This window comes from Colletotrichum gloeosporioides (assembly GCF_011800055.1).
Source record: "Colletotrichum gloeosporioides strain Lc1 chromosome Unknown consensus_44, whole genome shotgun sequence".
NCBI lineage: Eukaryota > Fungi > Ascomycota > Sordariomycetes > Glomerellales > Glomerellaceae > Colletotrichum > Colletotrichum gloeosporioides.
In genome coordinates, this window is record NW_025544689.1 from 72,611 (window position 1) to 91,162 (window position 18,552).

General features: G+C 54.9%; 4 protein-coding genes across 4 annotated transcripts; 2 read left to right on the forward strand and 2 right to left on the reverse strand.

The window, feature by feature from the left end:
* Positions 1-246: 246 nt before the first annotated feature.
* Positions 247-7,963, reverse strand: GCG54_00006275 (Pre-mRNA-processing-splicing factor 8; the record flags this gene model as incomplete). Its single annotated transcript, XM_045406284.1, has 2 exons — positions 247-2,726; positions 3,334-7,963. 2 exons carry the CDS (start codon positions 7,961-7,963, stop codon positions 247-249), a joined length of 7,110 nt encoding a protein of 2,369 aa, XP_045264491.1.
* Positions 7,964-8,901: 938 nt separating this feature from the next.
* GCG54_00006276 (Eukaryotic translation initiation factor 3 subunit C) lies at positions 8,902-11,617 on the forward strand (the record flags this gene model as incomplete). Its single annotated transcript, XM_045406285.1, has 3 exons — positions 8,902-9,253; positions 9,312-10,294; positions 10,349-11,617. 3 exons carry the CDS (start codon positions 8,902-8,904, stop codon positions 11,615-11,617), a joined length of 2,604 nt encoding a protein of 867 aa, XP_045264492.1.
* A 1,205-nt stretch (positions 11,618-12,822) lies between these two features.
* Positions 12,823-13,585, forward strand: GCG54_00006277 (uncharacterized protein; the record flags this gene model as incomplete). Its single annotated transcript, XM_045406286.1, has 2 exons — positions 12,823-12,987; positions 13,013-13,585. The coding sequence occupies 2 exons, from the start codon at positions 12,823-12,825 to the stop codon at positions 13,583-13,585; spliced, it is 738 nt and encodes a 245-aa protein (XP_045264493.1).
* Positions 13,586-13,857: 272 nt separating this feature from the next.
* On the reverse strand, positions 13,858-14,862 carry GCG54_00006278 (uncharacterized protein; the record flags this gene model as incomplete). Its single annotated transcript, XM_045406287.1, has 1 exon — positions 13,858-14,862. The coding sequence occupies one exon, from the start codon at positions 14,860-14,862 to the stop codon at positions 13,858-13,860; it is 1,005 nt and encodes a 334-aa protein (XP_045264494.1).
* Between the last annotated feature and the right edge of the window lie 3,690 nt (positions 14,863-18,552).

The following is an 18,552-nucleotide window of genomic DNA, read 5'->3' on the forward strand; positions in this document are numbered from 1 at the left end:
TTAACAACAGTCTACGTGTCACAGCTCGAGATTGTCACCCATGATGGACCATTTCTTTAGTTCACAAAAGTACACTTTGGATTTAATTAAAACCCCACGGGCTGCCTTTCTCAACGCCAGATGCCAGACTAATCATACAAAAACATGCGAACCCCCCATGCCACCTTCCCCTTCGTGTCTTCTTTTTGTCAACTTTAATGAACAAGAAAATGAATAATGCAAAGAAAAGTCTCGCTCGTCTCCACCCTAGGCAAAGTTATCCTGCCTGTCGACCCAGATGTCCTCCAATTCAGCAAAGCTGTGGAAGTGCACGGGGCGGTGCTGATCGCTGTAGAACGGCAGCGGGGTATCGAGCTTGACGTGGATGGGCTTCTTCTCCATGCCGGCGAAGGCGGAGCCCATGAAGCTGTAGTTCCACATGCCGTTATCGGGCACGAGGAAGAAGCCGCGGAAGCGGGGACTGAGGAGCAGCTTGCGCTTCTCGCCCATGGTCGTGGTGAAGCCCTGCGGCTGGTCGCTGCCCGTGTCCTTGTTCTCGGCGCCCCACTTGTAGCCTTGCGGGTTGAGGCCCCATGCGGAGAGGGAGACGGAGCCAGGGGTGAAGGCGACGTTGACGGTGACTGTGTTGTTCTTGTCCCATTCGGGGTGGGCGTCGATGAGACGAGCGTGCTCGGTGACGTCGGCGGCGGACATGTAGGGGAGCTCGGAGCCTGAGGCTGTGTGGATGACACCGAGGGGCTTCATGCCGTCGAGGAAGTCGGACTGAGGGAGCTGCTGGGGTAATTGGACGTTGCGCAGACCGCCAATCTGGGGAATCATGACGATACACTTGATCTCCATGACCTGGTCGTTGTCAGGGGCGGGGGTACCATAGAGGTATCCAGCAACCTGGACGCGGAGGTCGGCGATGGTGATGAATCGCTTGAGGATGTTGTTGGGCATGACGTAGGTGACATCGTCCAGGTCGTTATCAACGGACGAGACGTAGATGTTGTTTGCCTTGGTGCGCAGGTTTGAGGTGGCAATTGCACGGGTGCGCCATTCCGTCTTGGACGCGAAGGTAGTCTGCTCGAACTGCGAGGTCGTAGTAACGATGATTTCCTCGCCGTGTACGTTCTGGGTCTTGGTCGTGACGGCAGTCAATTGTTGCTGTTCTTGCTGCTGCTTCTCGATCTCTGCGGCTTGCTGGCGTTGCATTGACGGCGCAGAAATCTCCATACCGAGGATGATATCACGGACTTCACTGCTAGTCAAGCTAGAAACGTTCACGTTGTTCTTCTTTCCGTAGTCGTTGAGGATGAGATCACGAAGCTGGGTTTCAACCTTGATCCAGTCCTCGTCGGACAGCGTGGGCCAGATGTGGTGGTCCTGGGTGATGACCGTCTTGTCCGGGCGCAGAATAAGCTTCGTCTTATCAGGATTGACGTGCAGGGCACGCAAAATGAGGATGAGACGAGAGAAGGCGGTATACGAGGAGATACTCTTGAGCCACTCGTCGTAGAGGTTGAAGAGCACCATCTGCGGCTCGGTAGCACGAAGGATCATGTCTCCTAGCTTCTCCACCTTCATCGCAGCCTGGAAAGGCAGTTGGAGCTCGGAGGCTCTGATGGAAATGTTCGGGAAGTCGAGCAAGTGGACCTCGAGAGGATCCAACAGACCCTTACGGGTAACAATGAGCTGTTTGGGCTGCTCTTCGACAGGCAGGGAACGAATGAGGGCCGCCACTTCTTCTGCCGTCTTCCACTTCGCCAACTGTCCCAAACGCTTCTGACCCGCCCAAACGCTAGTGTGAATGATCTTCAGGAACAACTGACCAGTTCTGGGGTTGAAGATGAAGATGGCACCGTTGATGGGCTTAGTCGTCAAGTTACCCTCGAAGGTCTTGTGGATGGTAACACGGTACACGTTGGTATCATCAATGAAGAGTTGGGTTTGGTTGCTGAAGAGCTCCGAGTAGTTCTGCGAATTCAGGAACTCCTGATTGCTCTCAGAAGCGTACAGCTGCAGACCCTTGCGGATACGCTCTCTCAAGACGTACAAAGCAGGGTTGGCCTTCATGATCTTGGCCATTGCCTGCTGGATGAGGACCTTCAGACCGGGGAAGTACATACCGTAGGCGGAGTACAGGTTGTAGGCCAGATCAATACCAATCATGAGACCAGTGGCGGAGGGGTAGATACTGGCACTGTCGGTGGTGTAGTCGAGGTATTTGGCTCTCGTGTATCTCTCGATGTCGTGAGAGTCGTAGTCACCATATCTCAACTGAACATCGATCCAGAACTTGTTTGTTGTAGTCGGCTCGATGACATCCTTGGTATCGAACAGCAGGGAAGGCCGCGTGACGTTCCACTTGTGGCTGGCGAACAACAGAATATCTGCGCAAGAGCTGTTCATCTTGTACGACTTTCTGGGATGGATGGTCTCCTTCTGCACCGTCTCGATACCAAGCGACTCCAGTTCCTGGTCAAAGACCTGGCACAAGTCCATGACAACGGACTCGTGAATCTTTTGCCACAAATGGGCACGGAAGATCTGGATGAGCGAGATCTTGAGCGTGGGGATCTTTCCGTGAAGGAAGATACCAGTGAGATCAAGCTGCACCTGGAAACCGACGTAGACGTTGGCTCTGTTGATCGTGGGTGACCACCAGAGGGTGAAGCGACGGTTGGGAATCTGGTTCAAACCGGATCGTTGGGCGTTCGTCAACTTCTTGAACTTCATGGACTCTGTGATGATAAAAAATTAGCGACGGTCTTAAAGGTGATGGAAAAGAATTAAAGAGAACAAGAGGGAGAAGAACGACGCCGGAGGACGCCCGGGGACGACGGCGACGACGGCGACGACAACACCAAAGACAGTGACGCTGCCAGCCGAAGACAACGACTACGCCAGTCGAATTTGTAAACAACGTCGGCCGCAGATGGCGATGTCCCTGACCGAAGACAGCGACGATAGTCGGGGACGACGCCAAGACAGCGACGAAAGTGAACGAAGGCAGCGAGCATCGACACCGACCCGGGTCTGCGTCGAAGATAGCGATGACGATGACCGAAGACAGCGACGAAGCCGGGTGATGACACCAGGGGATGACACCAGGGGATGACACCAGGGGACGACGCCAGAGGACGACGACGGCGACGACACCGGCGACAACGGAGGCACCGCATACCCGGCACAGACGCACGAGCCACTCGGCCGTATGGTCCGTGCGCAGGTCAACCGCCGGCGACATCGCCGCCACCATCACCACCATGTTCAAAAACCTCCAGAAAATGAAGGAAAAATCGCAAAAACAAGGGGAGAGATGCTTTAGGACGCAAAAATTGCACTGACCTTCGAATCCGCTGGCTTTTTCCCAGAATAAGCCTTCCCAGGATGGAAATCCGGTTGCCTTGAAGAGGGTATGCTCGAGAATGGTCTCAACACCACCCAAGGCCTGGATAACGTCGGTACGGTAAGCGTTCAGGTTCCAGAGCTTTCCGTCGTGTCTCTGACTGGTCCACCAGAACGGGTTGTTCTTCATGAGCTGGTAAATCTTGAACTCGGCGCGGGCGCGGAATCCCTTGTCGAAACTGAGGGTGCTGCGGTCCTTCTGGAAGAGGGTGTTGATACGCGGCAGACCACGGTCCCAGCTGTCCTCGAGATCCTCCAGGGTGAGACGACGGTTCTGTTGGTTAGCTTCCATGCGCTTCTGAGAGTACTCCGTCCAGACGCGCTGGGAGTCGATGAACTCGGCCTCCCAAGGGATGATGTAACGGAAAATGTTGGGGATGAGCGTTTCCTCGTCGTGCGTCATACCGGCGCGGTAGTGAGTGACGCCCGTGTCGGTCTGCTTGGACCAGCGCTTGTCGCTGGCGGGAATCAAAATGTGGGAGCCGGAGATCATACCCAGACCACCAAGTTCCTTCGGGGTGTAGAACACGGCCGGAGGGAAACGCGACGGCATCTTGGAGTTCAGACCAATCTTGACTCTCGTCTGGATCTTAGTCTCGCACTTGACAATGGTGTCGAGTAGGGTGACGGTGGAGACAGCCGCCTCACGGTAGTAGGTGAACAGCGCGATCAAAGCGGTGTTCCACTTGTTGGCAATCTTTGTGAATGTTGTCGAACCAGAAGACATGAGAATTTGACGAATGCGGTTGTTGAACTTCTGTATGTCCTCCTCCGTCACTTGGAGGAATGCGTGCGCCGTCCTCTCCTTGGTGGTGTTGTCGACGAGAGACCAGACACTGTCCTTGACCGAGAAGTCGTCATTCTGATTGCGGCACTTGGGCAAAATGCGAACTTCGAAACCACACATTGAGAACAGCAGGTTCGGGTTGTCACGACTGTAAACACTCGCGAAACTGTCATCCCACTCGATGGTGGTGACGGAACGGGGCAGGCGGTTCTTGAGATCCCAGAAGACGGCTCTGCCAAGGTTGACGTCGTGTCTCATGAGTCGCATACGAGAGTCTCGCGGCCAGCATTTCTTGCTCTTGTAACCAATGACATTCTCAAAGTTGGGATCAGGCTGCTCCGTGAGGAATCGCTGAATGAGGTCGCGAGATTCGTCAGCGGTAAAACGCAGGAAGACCCAGATCTTGTCAATGTAACGGGTGTACAGACGGATGGGGTGCCTGGTCTCAGTCTCCTTGTCACGGAATTGAAGGAAGTCGTTGGGGCTTTGCGGCGGACCGGCAATCTCACTAGCGCGCTGGGGACCGAGGAGAAGCAGGTCGAGGACAAGGCCGTAGTACTGGAACACGAACGCCGAGAACTGCAGACCACGAATCATACCGTAGCTGTTGACGTGGTTCATGTCCTTGTACGTCAATTGGACGTTGTTCTTCGCCGTGATGTAGTCTGCCAAGTTATGGTCCATGATCAGGCGGAGCAGCGAGTTGAGCAAGGTCAGCTCTATCTTCTCGTAAACCTTGGACAATTCTGTCTCAATCATAACGTTGCACTCTCCGTTCTCGGTTTCCCAGACCTTGTCCAGGTTGTTGATTCCCTGAGCCCACTTGTACGTCAGAAGAGGCGGCACCTCCGAGTCGGAAGGCTTGATCCAGGCAGGGAACAAGTGGCGCTGATCGGCCTGGTACCACAGGTACTGGTCGAGGTAGGCGTCGCTGATCTTCTCGATAGGCTCGATATCGTAAACCGGATTGATGGTGCTGTAGTTGTCGTTCATGTCGATACCAACTTCCTTGAAGGCACGCTGCGTAAGCAGGAAACGCTTGATTCGCTCCAGCGTAGTACCAGGGCTGTCGTATGCCTGCTCGATAAGAGCCAGTTCCTCACGCTGGCTCTGGTTGAGACGTCCCTTGACTGAGTACGCCTCTCGCAAGCGCTCCAACGCGAGAATGAGAATCTTGGTGTCGTGCTTGTATGATACAGAGGGGAAAGGAATGGGGGAGAACTTTCGAGACTCCAACCAGTGAACCGTCGTCGTGTAAATCGCAACGGCCTCCTCACTAGAGACATACGGACCGTCCTTCATGTGATTGTGCTGTCTCTCTTGCTCAGCCTTGAGCCAGAGTCGAGTGAGACGGCCGACGTTCTTCTTGGCGACGGTCTTATCGACGGTCGCACCGCGGCGAATACGCTCACGGTTGTAGTGTGCAACAGAAATCCACCAGTCAGCCTTGGCCTTGACGTAACGGAGAATGATGTTCTCGATGGGCGCGGGCAAGCCAGGCACCTTCCAGGGGATGTTACTCTTCCAGCATCTCCAGGCCTCAGACAAGTGCTGAAGAACGGTGTTGACCTTGTTCTGCTTGATACCCTCGGGCATCATGTCCATCAAATCGGCCATAACGGAGGCACGTAGCTCGAGATCAAAATGCGACTCGACACGCTGCTTGGTGACCGTCTTTGCGACGCCCTTGCTGTGACGTCCCTCAAACTGACGGGACAACAAGTTACCCAGCCATCTCTCGAGGAGAGGAATGATACCTCGCATGAAGAAAAGCCAGACTCTCCACGCAGGAGCCCAGAAACCACAACCAGGACCCTTGCCAACGGGCGCGGAGTTGAAGCGGTAGTAAATCAAGTGCTTCAAGTCCTTGCACGAACGAATCTGGTGCATGAGCTTGTACTTGTAACGGTACATACCAGTCAACTGACCGACGTGGTTAAAGGCATACAGGATACCATCAGCTAGCTGGAAGGCATCAATGTTGCCCAGGCGGTATTGTACCTGAGCATCGACGATGAGCTTCGTCAAACGGAGAATTTCACGCATGAGATGAAATGCGTTTCCGAAACGAGACTTCTTTCGCTCCTTTGTGGTCAGGGTCTTGACAGGCTTCAGATTAAAGTTGTAGTCGAGATGAAGGTAGGTAAGGTTCTTGCGGTGAATGAGGAGGTTAAGCATGTTAAAACCTTGCCTGCAGACCTGAAGACCTGCTTCCACCCAATCGATGGTGGTCTGCTGGAAGAATTTCGTTTGCTTCAGGTTACGCATCAGATTCTGGTTCTGCTGCGCCTTGGGCTTCTTCTTGTGAAGCTCATTGAGAACAAAGTTCTTGAGCAGCTTCTGGTAAGATACGCGGACCTTGACCGGAGGCTTGTCGGACGGAGGATGTTCCAAGTACCACTGCTTGATGAGAGGGACATCTTGAGCGCGGACCATCTTGCCTGAGCGGCGGTCGAAGGGGTAAGGAGCCCACCACAGCTCGATCGCTGAGGCAGTATCTTCGTTGGACAGGTCCTCCTCCTCAAGGAATGGCTCAAAGTCAGCGGGAAGCTCAAACGCCTCATCCTCAGGCTCTTCGTTGCTGTCAGGACCAAAAATCTCATCCTCATGGCTCACAGTGAGGTTCTTCGGTGCGACTGCTCGGGAAGAAATGGGATGAATCCTCCGATCGAAGTGGAAGGCGGGGAGATCAGGGTTGTCGGATCGCTCAAACACAACCTGAGGGTGTGAGTGCCATGCCAAGTGAACGCTTCGAGGAAGCGAGTTGTAGAGGTAAGGGTACGCCACACGGAACTCTGTTCGCATTGCGTTTCTGAAGATGATTCGGTCAATGGCGTTGAACTCTCCAAAGTCCTCGTCGTTGGGGTCGATATCCTTGTACAAAGGCTCGAAACGCGGACCACCGGGAAGCGCAACGTTGAGCGCCTTTCCGGTGAGGAAGCTCTTCCGATCAAAGAGATAGAAGTAGTTCTTGTCCACCACGTCCGAGATCAAAGGTCGGCTCAGTCTGAACAGGGTAGCCATCTGTTGCAAGCTGAGGTTCCATGACCTGTAGCTCGGCCCGTTGACGTGGGGGGTATCGAGAAGCGGGCGGTGGTCGTAGAACCATTCGTACACGGCCGCGTCTTCGTCCTCGTTGAGTTCCATCTGAATCGGCTCGAGAGGCTCGACATCCTCAATGTTTTCGGACCACGACAGGGGCGGCTCTTCGTCGTCAAAAGGAGGAAATCGCATGCGCTTGAACAGTTGTCTGTCGGCCTTTTCTTTCCTCATGAAGGTCCACATCATTGCCCACTGTGCGAAGAAGACAGGCTCGATGACTCTCGGGATCTCGTTGACAAGAGTCAGGCATCCATTGACATGGTACAGAACCTTGACTTCTCTCGCCGACTCCCAAGGCATGGGCATGTTTTCGAGCAGCTTCATGACGGCATGCGGCATGAACTTCAAGGCACCCAGATAACTGCGCTTGTCGCTGGTATACTTCTTTTGCGACACATCGCCGATATCCTTGACGATCTTGCGCAGATGCTCTGGCGGCATGTCTGCCTTTTGTGTCTCGACAAATCCGCCCTTACGCTTCTCGCCGAAGCGGTTGCGCTGATTCCGCAGCCATTCCTTCTTCTTCTGAGCGAACTTTGCGATTTGGGGATCGGTCGGGGGGCGATAGCCCGGCGGAGGGGGAGCCGGCGCGGCAGGAGGAGGAGGGAGCGATGAGGATGGCGGAGGAGGCGGCGGTGGAGGAGGGCCCCAGCCGGGGGGAGGAGGTGGTGGAAATGACATCTCGACTCGATGATAAGACTCGTCTCGCGTGGGTGTGATATCGTCAAAGTCGAGGAGTCGCAGGCGCGACTTTCAAGACGCGAAAGTCGTTTCAGGTGTCGCAAAGCAGTTGTACTCGATTCCGGAAACCGATCGAAGCTGCCTGCAGATGAAAAGTTGATCGACTGGTCCCGCAAAAGTTCACAGCGATGACCGGTGTCGCGAGGGTGTTGAAATTAGGCGTTGTTTGATGAGTTCATCGACACAATAAACCTCGCCGCGCCAGCGAATTTTTTGGGTATGCAGCTCTCCCCCGGGGCGAAGAGAGATAATTGCGCTAAGCCTGTTTGGGAGCGACTGCCTCACGTGAGAACGCGAGCTCCTGCAGCGGGGAACGGCCGTACTAAAGTCCGGCGGAAGCACTTGCCAGGTGGAAAACGGCGGGGTGTATCGGGCCAGGTTCAGGTTTAGTGGAGCCATCAGTTTGAACCTGGAAGGTGGCGTTGGCTGGTGGCTTGACTCTGGGTGAGTCGAGGCAGGAGTGACTGGTAGGCTTAGTCACCCCTCCACCACGGTGCACTCACACCCAAGACTCGTATCTCCGTCGCGGCGGCGCACACAGTCACCAAAAGACAGCTTGGAGCCTGAAACTTTTTGAGGTGGAGTCATCACACTGCCACCTGCCAGCATTCTGGTGTACCGCTGCTCGCACCAACCCTTGCAGTCACCGCAAGTAGCCCACACCCCGCTGCCAGCTGCAACCCGGCTTGCCAGCTGTCTTTCGCTAAACCCCAAAATCCCCCACCAAAATTCAAATTTCTTTATCACAATTTGAGCCCCTCTCGAGGTTGACCCAGCCCGTGACAAGTCATCGACGACAACAACCTCCCGTCCACCCCCGCGCTTATAGTCGCATCACCAAACCCGTCGTACGAACGATCCGATAGCGATAGCCCAGCATGTCTCGCTTTTTCCGCGGCGGAGACGACAGCTCCACTGACTCTTCCTCTGACGAGGAGGAGCTCTACTCCGAGGAGGAGGAGGAAGAGGAGGAGCAGGGCCAGGAGGACTCTGATGAGGAGGAGGAGGACGACGATGACGACTCCGACGACTCCGACGACAGCGAGGGAGGTCAAAAGTCCGGCGCCAACCGTTTCTTGCGCGATGCTTCCTCGGAAAGCGAAGACAGCGATGATGAGGAGCGCGTAAAGGTCAAGAGTGCCAAGGACAAGCGCATCGAGGAGCTCGAGGCCACCATCAAGCTCATCGAGAACGGCCAGAAGAACGGCGACTGGGCCTCCATTTCCACAGGTGAGACGCGATGGGGAATTTGCGATGCCGGAGAACACGTGCTAACGTGACGATGCAGAGTTCGACAAGCTCAACCGCCAAGTCACAAAGCTGCAGGATGCCGGCAAGACCCCCAAGGTCTACATCAAGACGATTGCCGAGTTGGAGGATTACATGAACGAGGCCGTCGCCAAGCAGAAGGTCACCCCCAAGAAGATGAACGCCACCGCCGCCCGTGGATTGAACGCCGTCAAGCAGAAGATCAAGAAGATCGTCAAGGACTTCCAGACCCAGGTCGATGCCTACCGCGCCGACAACGATGGCTTCATGGAGTCCGAGGAGGAGGAGGAGAAGCCTGCACCCAAGGCCAAGAAGACTGCCCGCTTCGTCGATACCCCCGAGGATGCTCCCGCCGGCGACGACGACGAGGGCTTCGCCACCGTCGGAAAGGGCGGTCGCACCCTGCAGTTCACCCCCGAGAGCATCTTCAAGCACCTCCGCAGCATCATGGAGACTCGCGGAAAGAAGAACACCGACAGACAGGAGCAGATCAAGATCATGGAGAAGCTCTACGAGATTGCCAACACCCCCTACCAGCAGATCCGCGTTCTCCTGACCCTGGTATCAACACGCTTCGACCTTGGTGCTGGTGGCGCTTCCTACATGCCCCTCGAGCACTGGAAGGCCGCTGAGAAGGAGCTGACTTTGCTCATCAACGTTCTCGAGGCTAACACTGACTACGTCGTTGTCGAGAACGCCGAAGAGTGGGATGACGACGAGAAGCCCCCTGTCCTGGAGAAGGGCCAGAAGTACATCAAGGTCCCTGGATCCATCGTCTCCTACGTCGAGCGCTTGGACGACGAGCTCACCCGCTCCCTCCAAAACATCGACCCCCACACCTCCGAATACATTGACCGGCTGACCGACGAGGGCGCTCTCTACAACACCGTCTTCCGCGGCCAGCTCTACTACGAGTACCTCCGCAAGGATGCCGACCTCGACATTCCTCAGGAGAGCATTAACCGTATCGTGACTCGCCGTCTCGAGCACGTCTACTTCAAGGTATGTTCAGGAAGTGTAACTCGTCATCATGCATTCACTAACCCCATTCTTCAGCCCGCCCAGGTTGTCAAGATCCTCGAGGACAACTGCTGGAAGACGGTCAAGGACACCGTCGAGTCCACCATCCCCCCCCGCTCCCAGTCCCAGGAGGCCGGAAACCTCGTCAACGTTCTCTGCAACTACCTGTTCAGCAATGCCGAGGGTATCCTCCGTGCCCGCGCCATGCTGTGCCAGATCTACTTCCTGGCCCTGCATGACGAGTACTACAAGGCTCGTGACATGATGCTCATGTCCCACTTGCAGGAGAACATCCCCAACTTCGACGTTACCTCCCAGATCCTTTACAACCGCACTCTCGTACAGGTCGGTCTCTGCGCTTTCCGCAAGGGTCTCGTCTACGACGCCCAGAACACCCTGCAGGAGATCTGCGGCAGTGGCCGCCAGAAGGAGCTGCTCGCTCAGGGCGTCATGATGCAGAGATACAACCAAGTCTCACCAGAGCAAGAAAAGCTGGAGAAGCAGCGCCAGCTCCCCTTCCATATGCACATCAACCTCGAGCTGCTCGAGTGCGTCTACCTCACCTGCAGCATGCTCCTCGAGATCCCCCTGCTGGCGCAGACCGGCTCCTCCCCCGACGTCAAGAAGCGCGTCATCAGCAAGACCTACCGCCGCATGCTCGAGTACCACGAGCGCCAGATCTTCACCGGACCCCCCGAGAACACGAGAGACCACGTCATGCAGGCCTCCAAGGCTCTCGCGGCCGGCGAGTGGAAGAAGTCGACCAACTTCATCCACAGCATCAAGATCTGGGACCTCATGCCCAACACAGAGGACATCAAGACGATGCTCGCCAAGCAGATCCAGGAGGAGGGTCTGCGGACGTACCTCTTCACGTACGCGCCCTTCTACGACACCCTGGCGGTCGAGACGCTCAGCAACATGTTCGAGCTGGACGCCAGCAAGGTCCTCGCGGTCGTCAGCAAGATGATCAGCCACGAGGAGCTCGCGGCCTCCCTGGACCAGGTCACGTCGACCGTCATCTTCCGCAAGGGCGTCGAGCTCAGCCGTCTGCAGAGCCTGGCCCTCGCGCTGTCGGACAAGGCAAGCGCGCTTATCGAGACCAACGAGCGCACACTGGAGCAGCGCACCCAGGGCTCGGCCAACGCGTTCGAGAGACAGGGCGGACGCGGAGGTCGCGGCGGCGGCAGGGGTGGCGCGCGGAGAGGAGGCGGCGGCGGCCCGAGGACGGGCGGCAACACCCAACGGCAGGCCGGCGGTACTCAGTTCACGGGCGGCGCGTTGGGTGCCGCGGTTCGGGGTTAAAGGGAAGAAATGGGGAAACGGGCAAACTTTTTCTCTCTCACGCTTGTATCTGCATTACGGTTGGTTGCTTTTAATTAAAATTACCGGCCGCGGGGTTCAGAAAGATCACGAGTCCTGGTTGGTGAGGTGTTTGTAGCTTCAGGGAATAGAAGCTGATAGAGTCATGATGTATATGACCCGTGTTTCTGTGACGTGTGTGTGTACTAAGTGATGGTTCCGTTCGTGATGTTTTGACTCTGATGTGCTGCTTCACGTGGCCTTTTCCGGCTGTAATCCAGATTTGCCACTTACCAGAGGATTCAGTCCAAGCATCGAAGGTCCTCTCGTCCGTGAATGCCGGCACCAAGACTGTGCGGAGCGGAGCAAAGCGGAGAAAAGCCGGACAGCCACACCGTACCGCGCGCGCGGCACACTCGCCCCAAACCCCCAAGAGCGAGGTCGCGCGCGATACGGGGGCGTGTGGATGTGGCGCACCCGCCCGGCTTTGAAAGAGCTGAGTAAGAAGATGACATTGAACTGACCAACCAAGCGAGGCGCATTTGAAAAATTTCCAGACTTGGATGGAGCAAGGAAGAAAAGAGGGCGGAAAAAAGCTGAATATTTTGACAGCTTAGGGATGAACAGATAGAATCTCTGTCTTTGGACATTAAGATATTGAATCCTGAAGGCTCAGATTGTGTGAATATGCAACACGGCAAAGCTCATGAGTGACAAATCTGACGGCTCCAATTCGTCCCAACGCCACATTTTGGCCCGCGCGTCTAGGGTCTTACCACCCGCGCGGTGTACTTCCTGGCAGCCCCTCCCCTCCAGGGTCCAAAGCAGTGACAATTGTCCGATCTGACGGCTGCTCTTCGTTGTCCGAGAGGGACCGACCATTTCTGGAAACAGCTTAGCATACCCGCCGCGCGGGCGAACTGGGGCCAAAGGGAAGGGTTCGTCTTTCTTCGGGTCGCTATTAAAAAGTTGGAGGCGGGCGCGTCTCTTCTTATGTTGCCATTCTTCTCTTAGACTTTTCCCTCCAACAAGACATGAAAACGGCTGCCCTGTCCAAGAGGATTTTGTCGAATACTAGTCGCATAGTTCATCCCAACCTCTGCCGCAACAACAACTACCCCGGACAACTCAACTCTGCCCTGTTGGACAGACGCAAACCGTGGCCGCCGTCTAGGTTGTTTCCAGATATCCGCAAGTCGTGTTTTACAATGTCGTCGAGCGCCGCAGAGCAACAGCCCCAAGAGGCTGCTGCCACTGCTACACCAAAGGCACAAGAGACCTCCGCCGCCGCGCCGGCAGAGCCTGCGCTACCCCCGTTGTCGCCGGCCGAGTTTAGAGTGTACAACCAGATGGCGGAGAAGATGGATTACTTTGTAAGTTGGACGAAAACACGCACAGATCCTCTCCGTTACCTTTGCTTGGAGCTTCGTAGTACCCCGCCACCGTCGACCCCCGCCATCACCAAGTTTCTTTACCTCACCAAATTACATCCTCCTCCTGTCATGGGCATGCGCTGACCACAATGCTACCCAGCACAACCACTTCCGCGCGCAATGGACAATCCTGCACGACGCCGCGACCTCGGGCCGGCGCCCGCGCAACATGTCGCTCAAGCAGTTCATCGACACAGGGCTGCAGTTCGCGCAGCACCTGACGGCGCACCACGGGATCGAGGAGCGCTTCGTGTTCCCGATGCTGGCGCGGCGCATGCCCGAGTTCCGCGCGGGGCGCAATGCGGACGCGCTGCTGCAGCAGCACCGGCAGATCCACAAGGGCATGGACCAGTTCGAGGCGTACCTCAAGGCGTGCCGCGCGCGCGAGACGGAGCTGGAGCTGGGCGTGTTGCGGGAGAAGATGGACAGCTGGGGCGAGGTGCTGTGGACGCACCTGGACCAGGAGGTCAAGACGCTCGGGGCGGAGAACATGAGGCGGTATTGGACGATGGAGGAGGTGAGGAGCATGCCCATGTGAGCGAGCGCGTGGGTGTTGGAAAAGAAGAAGAGCATAGCGTGGTGTTGAGAAGCAAGAGAAAATGTCATGAACATATCTGAGAACTCGTATTTACTTCCGGCGGGCGGTGTTCTGGCGGCACCGCGCGGATGATATCTAAATGGTAAGAAAATTAAAGTCACTGCATGGCCACATACCCGCATGGCCTCGTCTATCATTCTTGTAATGTACCTTTCCTTCCATATCCCGTCTAAGTGACCTTCTCTTGCTCCGAATCATATCCCCTTCTCCTCTTACGCGTTCGCAGTCTCCTTCCACAGCTGCCGCATCTGCACGATACCAGGAATGCTCCCCAGCAGCCCGATGCCCATCTCCGGCACGAAGCCCTTGTCCATGCTCCAGTGCACCGTGAGCGGGAACCACGCGGCCTGCCTCGCGAGGGTGCGCGACCACACGCCGAGCTCGTCCTGGTACTCGGCGCTCGCGACGTCGACCTTGCCCTCGCGCAGGGCCTTGCGGCGGCGCAGGTACTCGACCGCCAGGCGGCCGAGCTCGCTGCCGACGTAGCAGGACCAGAAGCGCACGCTCCAGCGGGCGGCGAAGCCCTGGCGCGCGGGGGACATGGGCAGGACGCCCTTGGAGGCGAGGTAGGAGGCGCTCTCGAGGGACTGGAGGAGGATGCAGACGGTGACCTGGAACCAGGAGATGAGGCGGTCGAGGGCGGCGCCGGAGGCCTCGTCTTTGGCCTTCTCGTCTGCGGTTTTTGCGGCGAAGGACGTCTTCATGAGGCGGCGCAGCCAGAGGTACATGGGCAGCAGGGCCCAGAGGCGGGTGATTGTGCGGGCCTCGGAGGTGAGGGTCGCGAGGGCGCGGAGGTGGCCGGCGGTCTGCTGGGCGAGGGAGGCGGCGGGGGAGGACGGGGGCGCGGTGGAGAGGAGGATGGTGGCGTCCTTGGGGAGGGAGAAGGCGAGGGAGACGAGGCGGCGGGCGGAGCGGCGCAGGGAGGAGGTGTAGAGGGACTCGAGGGCGGAGGCGGAGAAGCGGGAGGTGTAGCAGAGGAAGCAGAGGACGGCGTCGATGCCGGAGGGGGTCGCGAAGCAGCGGGTGAGGTGGGCGACGAAGGCGTCGACGTTGGAGGGGGAGAGGGCGAGGAGGACGCGCAGGGGCAGCTGGGGCGGGCGCGGTTGAGGCTGTTTTGAGGATGCGGCGGCCGGCGCGGGAGGAGGGACGATCGGGTCGCCGGAGGGGAGGTCGGAGACGACGGGCGCCTGGTCTGCTGTTTCTGTTTCTGTCGACATGGTTGCGGTGGTGATGGCCGTCGACGGCAGACGCCTCTCTCTCTCTTGCTGTGTGGTTGTGTGTGTGAGGAAGGCTGAGGGAGAAAAGAGGAGAGACAAGAAAAAAAAAGAGCTCAATGCTGGGATGTTTCCAGGGTTTGTGGAAAGCGTTTGGAGCTCGGTGTCGGTGGTAAAAAAGCTTTGGCCCGAGGATCGGAAGACGAGGAGGGATTGTGGGCTCTCGTTCGACGTTTCGATGGATATCGATAGCTTTGGGGAGCAAGCACACGACGTAAGGTGTGGAGGTCGTCGGTGTGAGGCCGAAAATTGACGCAATTCTGGGGGAAGACGTCGTCGCCGGTGGGAGTTCTCGTAAAGGCGTTGAAAAAGAGAAGAGAGAAGCAGCAGCTCTTTTTTGGGTGGACCTTAGAAAAACAAAGCTTTGCTGCAGAAAGGAATTCAACCGTTGTTCAAATTAGCCATGTTCATGCGCCGAGGTGGATGCTGATTGACTGGACTCGACGGGGGGTGACCAGCCAGCAGGTGTCGCCGTGTCGGTAAAGATGCACGCGGGAGGCTGGGCGAGAGCTGGGTTTAGAAGAGAGTTTCGGCAGGAGCACACCACTGACGGCACAGGTGACACAAGCCGCAGCTGCAGCGGCGCTGGCCGTAGGTAGGTAGGTTTTTGCCGATGTGCCGCGGCGTCTGCCGTCCTTCCATCGTCCATAGTAGTGCAGCAAGGCCAGCGGACGGGATGCGATGGGAAGGGATGCAGCGGCAGCGGGAAATTGACCCTCCCACCGTTTCCGTGACCTCGGTACTTTTTACTTTCGGCAACCGCGGCGGGGTCCCCAGATTTGAGACCGTTATCAGATGGAATTTCTGTTGGAGGCTCACCGTGCTGCATCGCCCTAGTTTAGGTGCCTGACGGTCGCTGAGCTGGCTTGGAAAGCAATTCAGATTGATTGGCCCAACGAAATAACACTGCTGCATTCACAAATCACTGTCGGGTGATGTCCCGACAGTTGGATGAGCGCAAGATGTATTTGCACATGCACTGTGGAAACCGTCAATTGGACTTGACCGTTTCCCCCGAGTGGAATTATCTTATCCATCCATCTAATGATCTAATCGCCGAACATCTCCACTTTGGGAAATATTTTTTATAGTGGATTTTGTCCCTTCCAAATCGGAAGGGCTCCCGATCCGTGCGAGTTCGATTGACAGCTTGTCAACGTTGACACCCGCAGGTTCCATCAGCCCAATCTCTATCCCGAGAGCCTCTGTATCGAATAGAATTGAGTTGAATATCAACTTTGTCAAATGGGCTGAGTTGGAAGGTTTGGAACCAACTGGGCCCCAGATCTTTCTCCGCCAGAAAGGCAATTTCATGACAAGTTGAACATCGCATACGTCAAGATCAATGGTCCAATAAACTGTAGGGCGTAAAGAACATCCATTTAGAAACGGGCCTATGTGCCACCCCTGATCCGCTACCCGTTACCCCTTGGTGTACTTGTTGAGGGTTCCTCTTCTAGCCAAGAACATTCTTTTCACTTAGCCCTCAATCCACTAGAGCTAAAAGCGCCCTTCAAGTTATAAGAGTTGTAGTTACGAGGGTTTTAGTTATTTAGTTCCAGTATGAGGGCTTTAGGTGTTGAGGGCTTAAATAATGACTCGGGCTTTTCCACTGAGTGCGAGTTAACGCAAAAGAAAAAAAGGAAAGAAAAAAACAAGAATTAAAAGACCCTGTTTCTCCATATTCCCGAAGAATGAGAACCTTTGAATGGCTTAAGTGAATTATCAGTGTAATTCACTGTTTGCTGATTGGACTCCTCCGCACCTTGACGAAATTTGCGTCAAATCACACTAAATGGGGTAAGGGCTGCCCTAGCTGTGAGGGCTCTGCTAGCTCTGATGGCTCTGCTAGCTGTGATGGCTTTGAAGGCTGTGAGTGCGTCGGAGGCTCTGCAGGTGGTGATAGTCTCTAAGGGGGGGGCTTCTGCTTATTTTCTACTAGCCATATAAAGAAATTGTGGCTTCCTAAGACTTACGGAGGGATGCTGCCTCAGGAATGACGAACAACGGGTTAAGGTTAGTAAATGATTGGCCCTTTGGAACATGCATATCTCTATATACCTAATAGGATCTTGCGCATCCAGCCACGGTATCTCGTGGTGCTCATTTTGACAAATCGCGAGTAAAGCTCTAGGCCACTGATTATGCTTGCCTTCGAAGGCGCATGAGGTAGAAGCCGTGACCGAGGCTGTGTAAGGCAAAAGTGCCATGCAGTCTTACCTAGACCTCAAGGCTCGCGGCGGTGGACGAATGAATGAAGGAGCTGCTCCCCCAAGTCAGCATTTAATTTTAGCCAAAACGCCTACGATTGCTTGGCAGCTTGTGTAACTCTTGAACGACCCATGGATATCTAGCTGAGAACATAGTCTTGGCAGTATTCTGAGTTCCTATTTAAATGTGCGGCCTCGTTCCGAAATCAAGCATCGCGATGGCGGTAACACTGCGTGACTTATTCTCTTGCCTTTGTTACAGTAATCGACGTCGTACAATAGCGTATGTGTGGTATTATTTTGGCTGACTTCCGAAGTTTTCAATCTTGCTGCCGAGTTATAAAGTCAACAATCCCTTCGCCACGCAAACCTCTTACTATTTGATGATGCATCACCATGCAAACCACGAATTAGCCCCGAATGCCCCATCGGAGATTGAAGAGACCCAGCAAGCTAGCAGCAAACCAGTTCGAGGCAATGCCGAGCAAATATCGCTGCTTGAAAATTTGCTCGATGGGGTCAAAGAGGACAAAACGATGACGTCCGACGAAACGCCCAACGGCTTAAGCTTGCTTATCAAAGCTGGCATGTTCATCTCCCTCATCTCAATCGCAGCGGCATTCACTTTTATTACCTGGCTGTGGTGGACCCCACAGGACAACGATGTCTGGCGTTCGTGGGTGCTTGCAAACCGCCTTCAGTCCAGTGTCACTCTAGCCTCGGTCATAATTCGTACTGCGGTCGGCACTCTTGCTGCTACAGCTACGGCAATGATCGCTTCAGTCGCGGTTGAGCGTCGTGGTGTTCATCTCCATGCCATCGCCCAAGTTTCTGCTGCCCGGTTTTCCGGCAGCGGGCCCCTCTCGCTAGGGATTCTGGCACTGAGGCCGTCGAGACTCGACATGGTTGTTCGCTTGGTACTTATGCTTCTCATCCTAACAACTTTTGCAGTGCAGTTCATATCGACACTGCTTGTCTCTGATCTCCAGCAAGACGACAGCGCTGCCGCAAGTGCAAATACTTACCAACCCTTCTAAGTAAATCTAACTAAAGGGAGGCTATCGCTATACCTAATTAAGTAAGTTTATACCCCTTAATTAACTTAAATACCTTAATTAATTTAGATATTTATAGATCTAACTAATAAGAGGCTATAGATCTAACTATACTTTAGTTATTCCCTAATTTAGAAGTATACTTAGTTATTAGATTATATTATTATTACTAATATCACTATAATTATATATTTTAATAATATTCTATAAATTACTCTTAAAATATTAATTTTTAAGTAATACTTTTAAAAATCTTAAGAATTATAGAAGGCGTTAAAGTAGTTTAAATAATATATAGAATATTACGATTAGCTATTAATAGTAAAAGTTATTTATTACTTTAGATTATCTTTATTATTTTTATATAT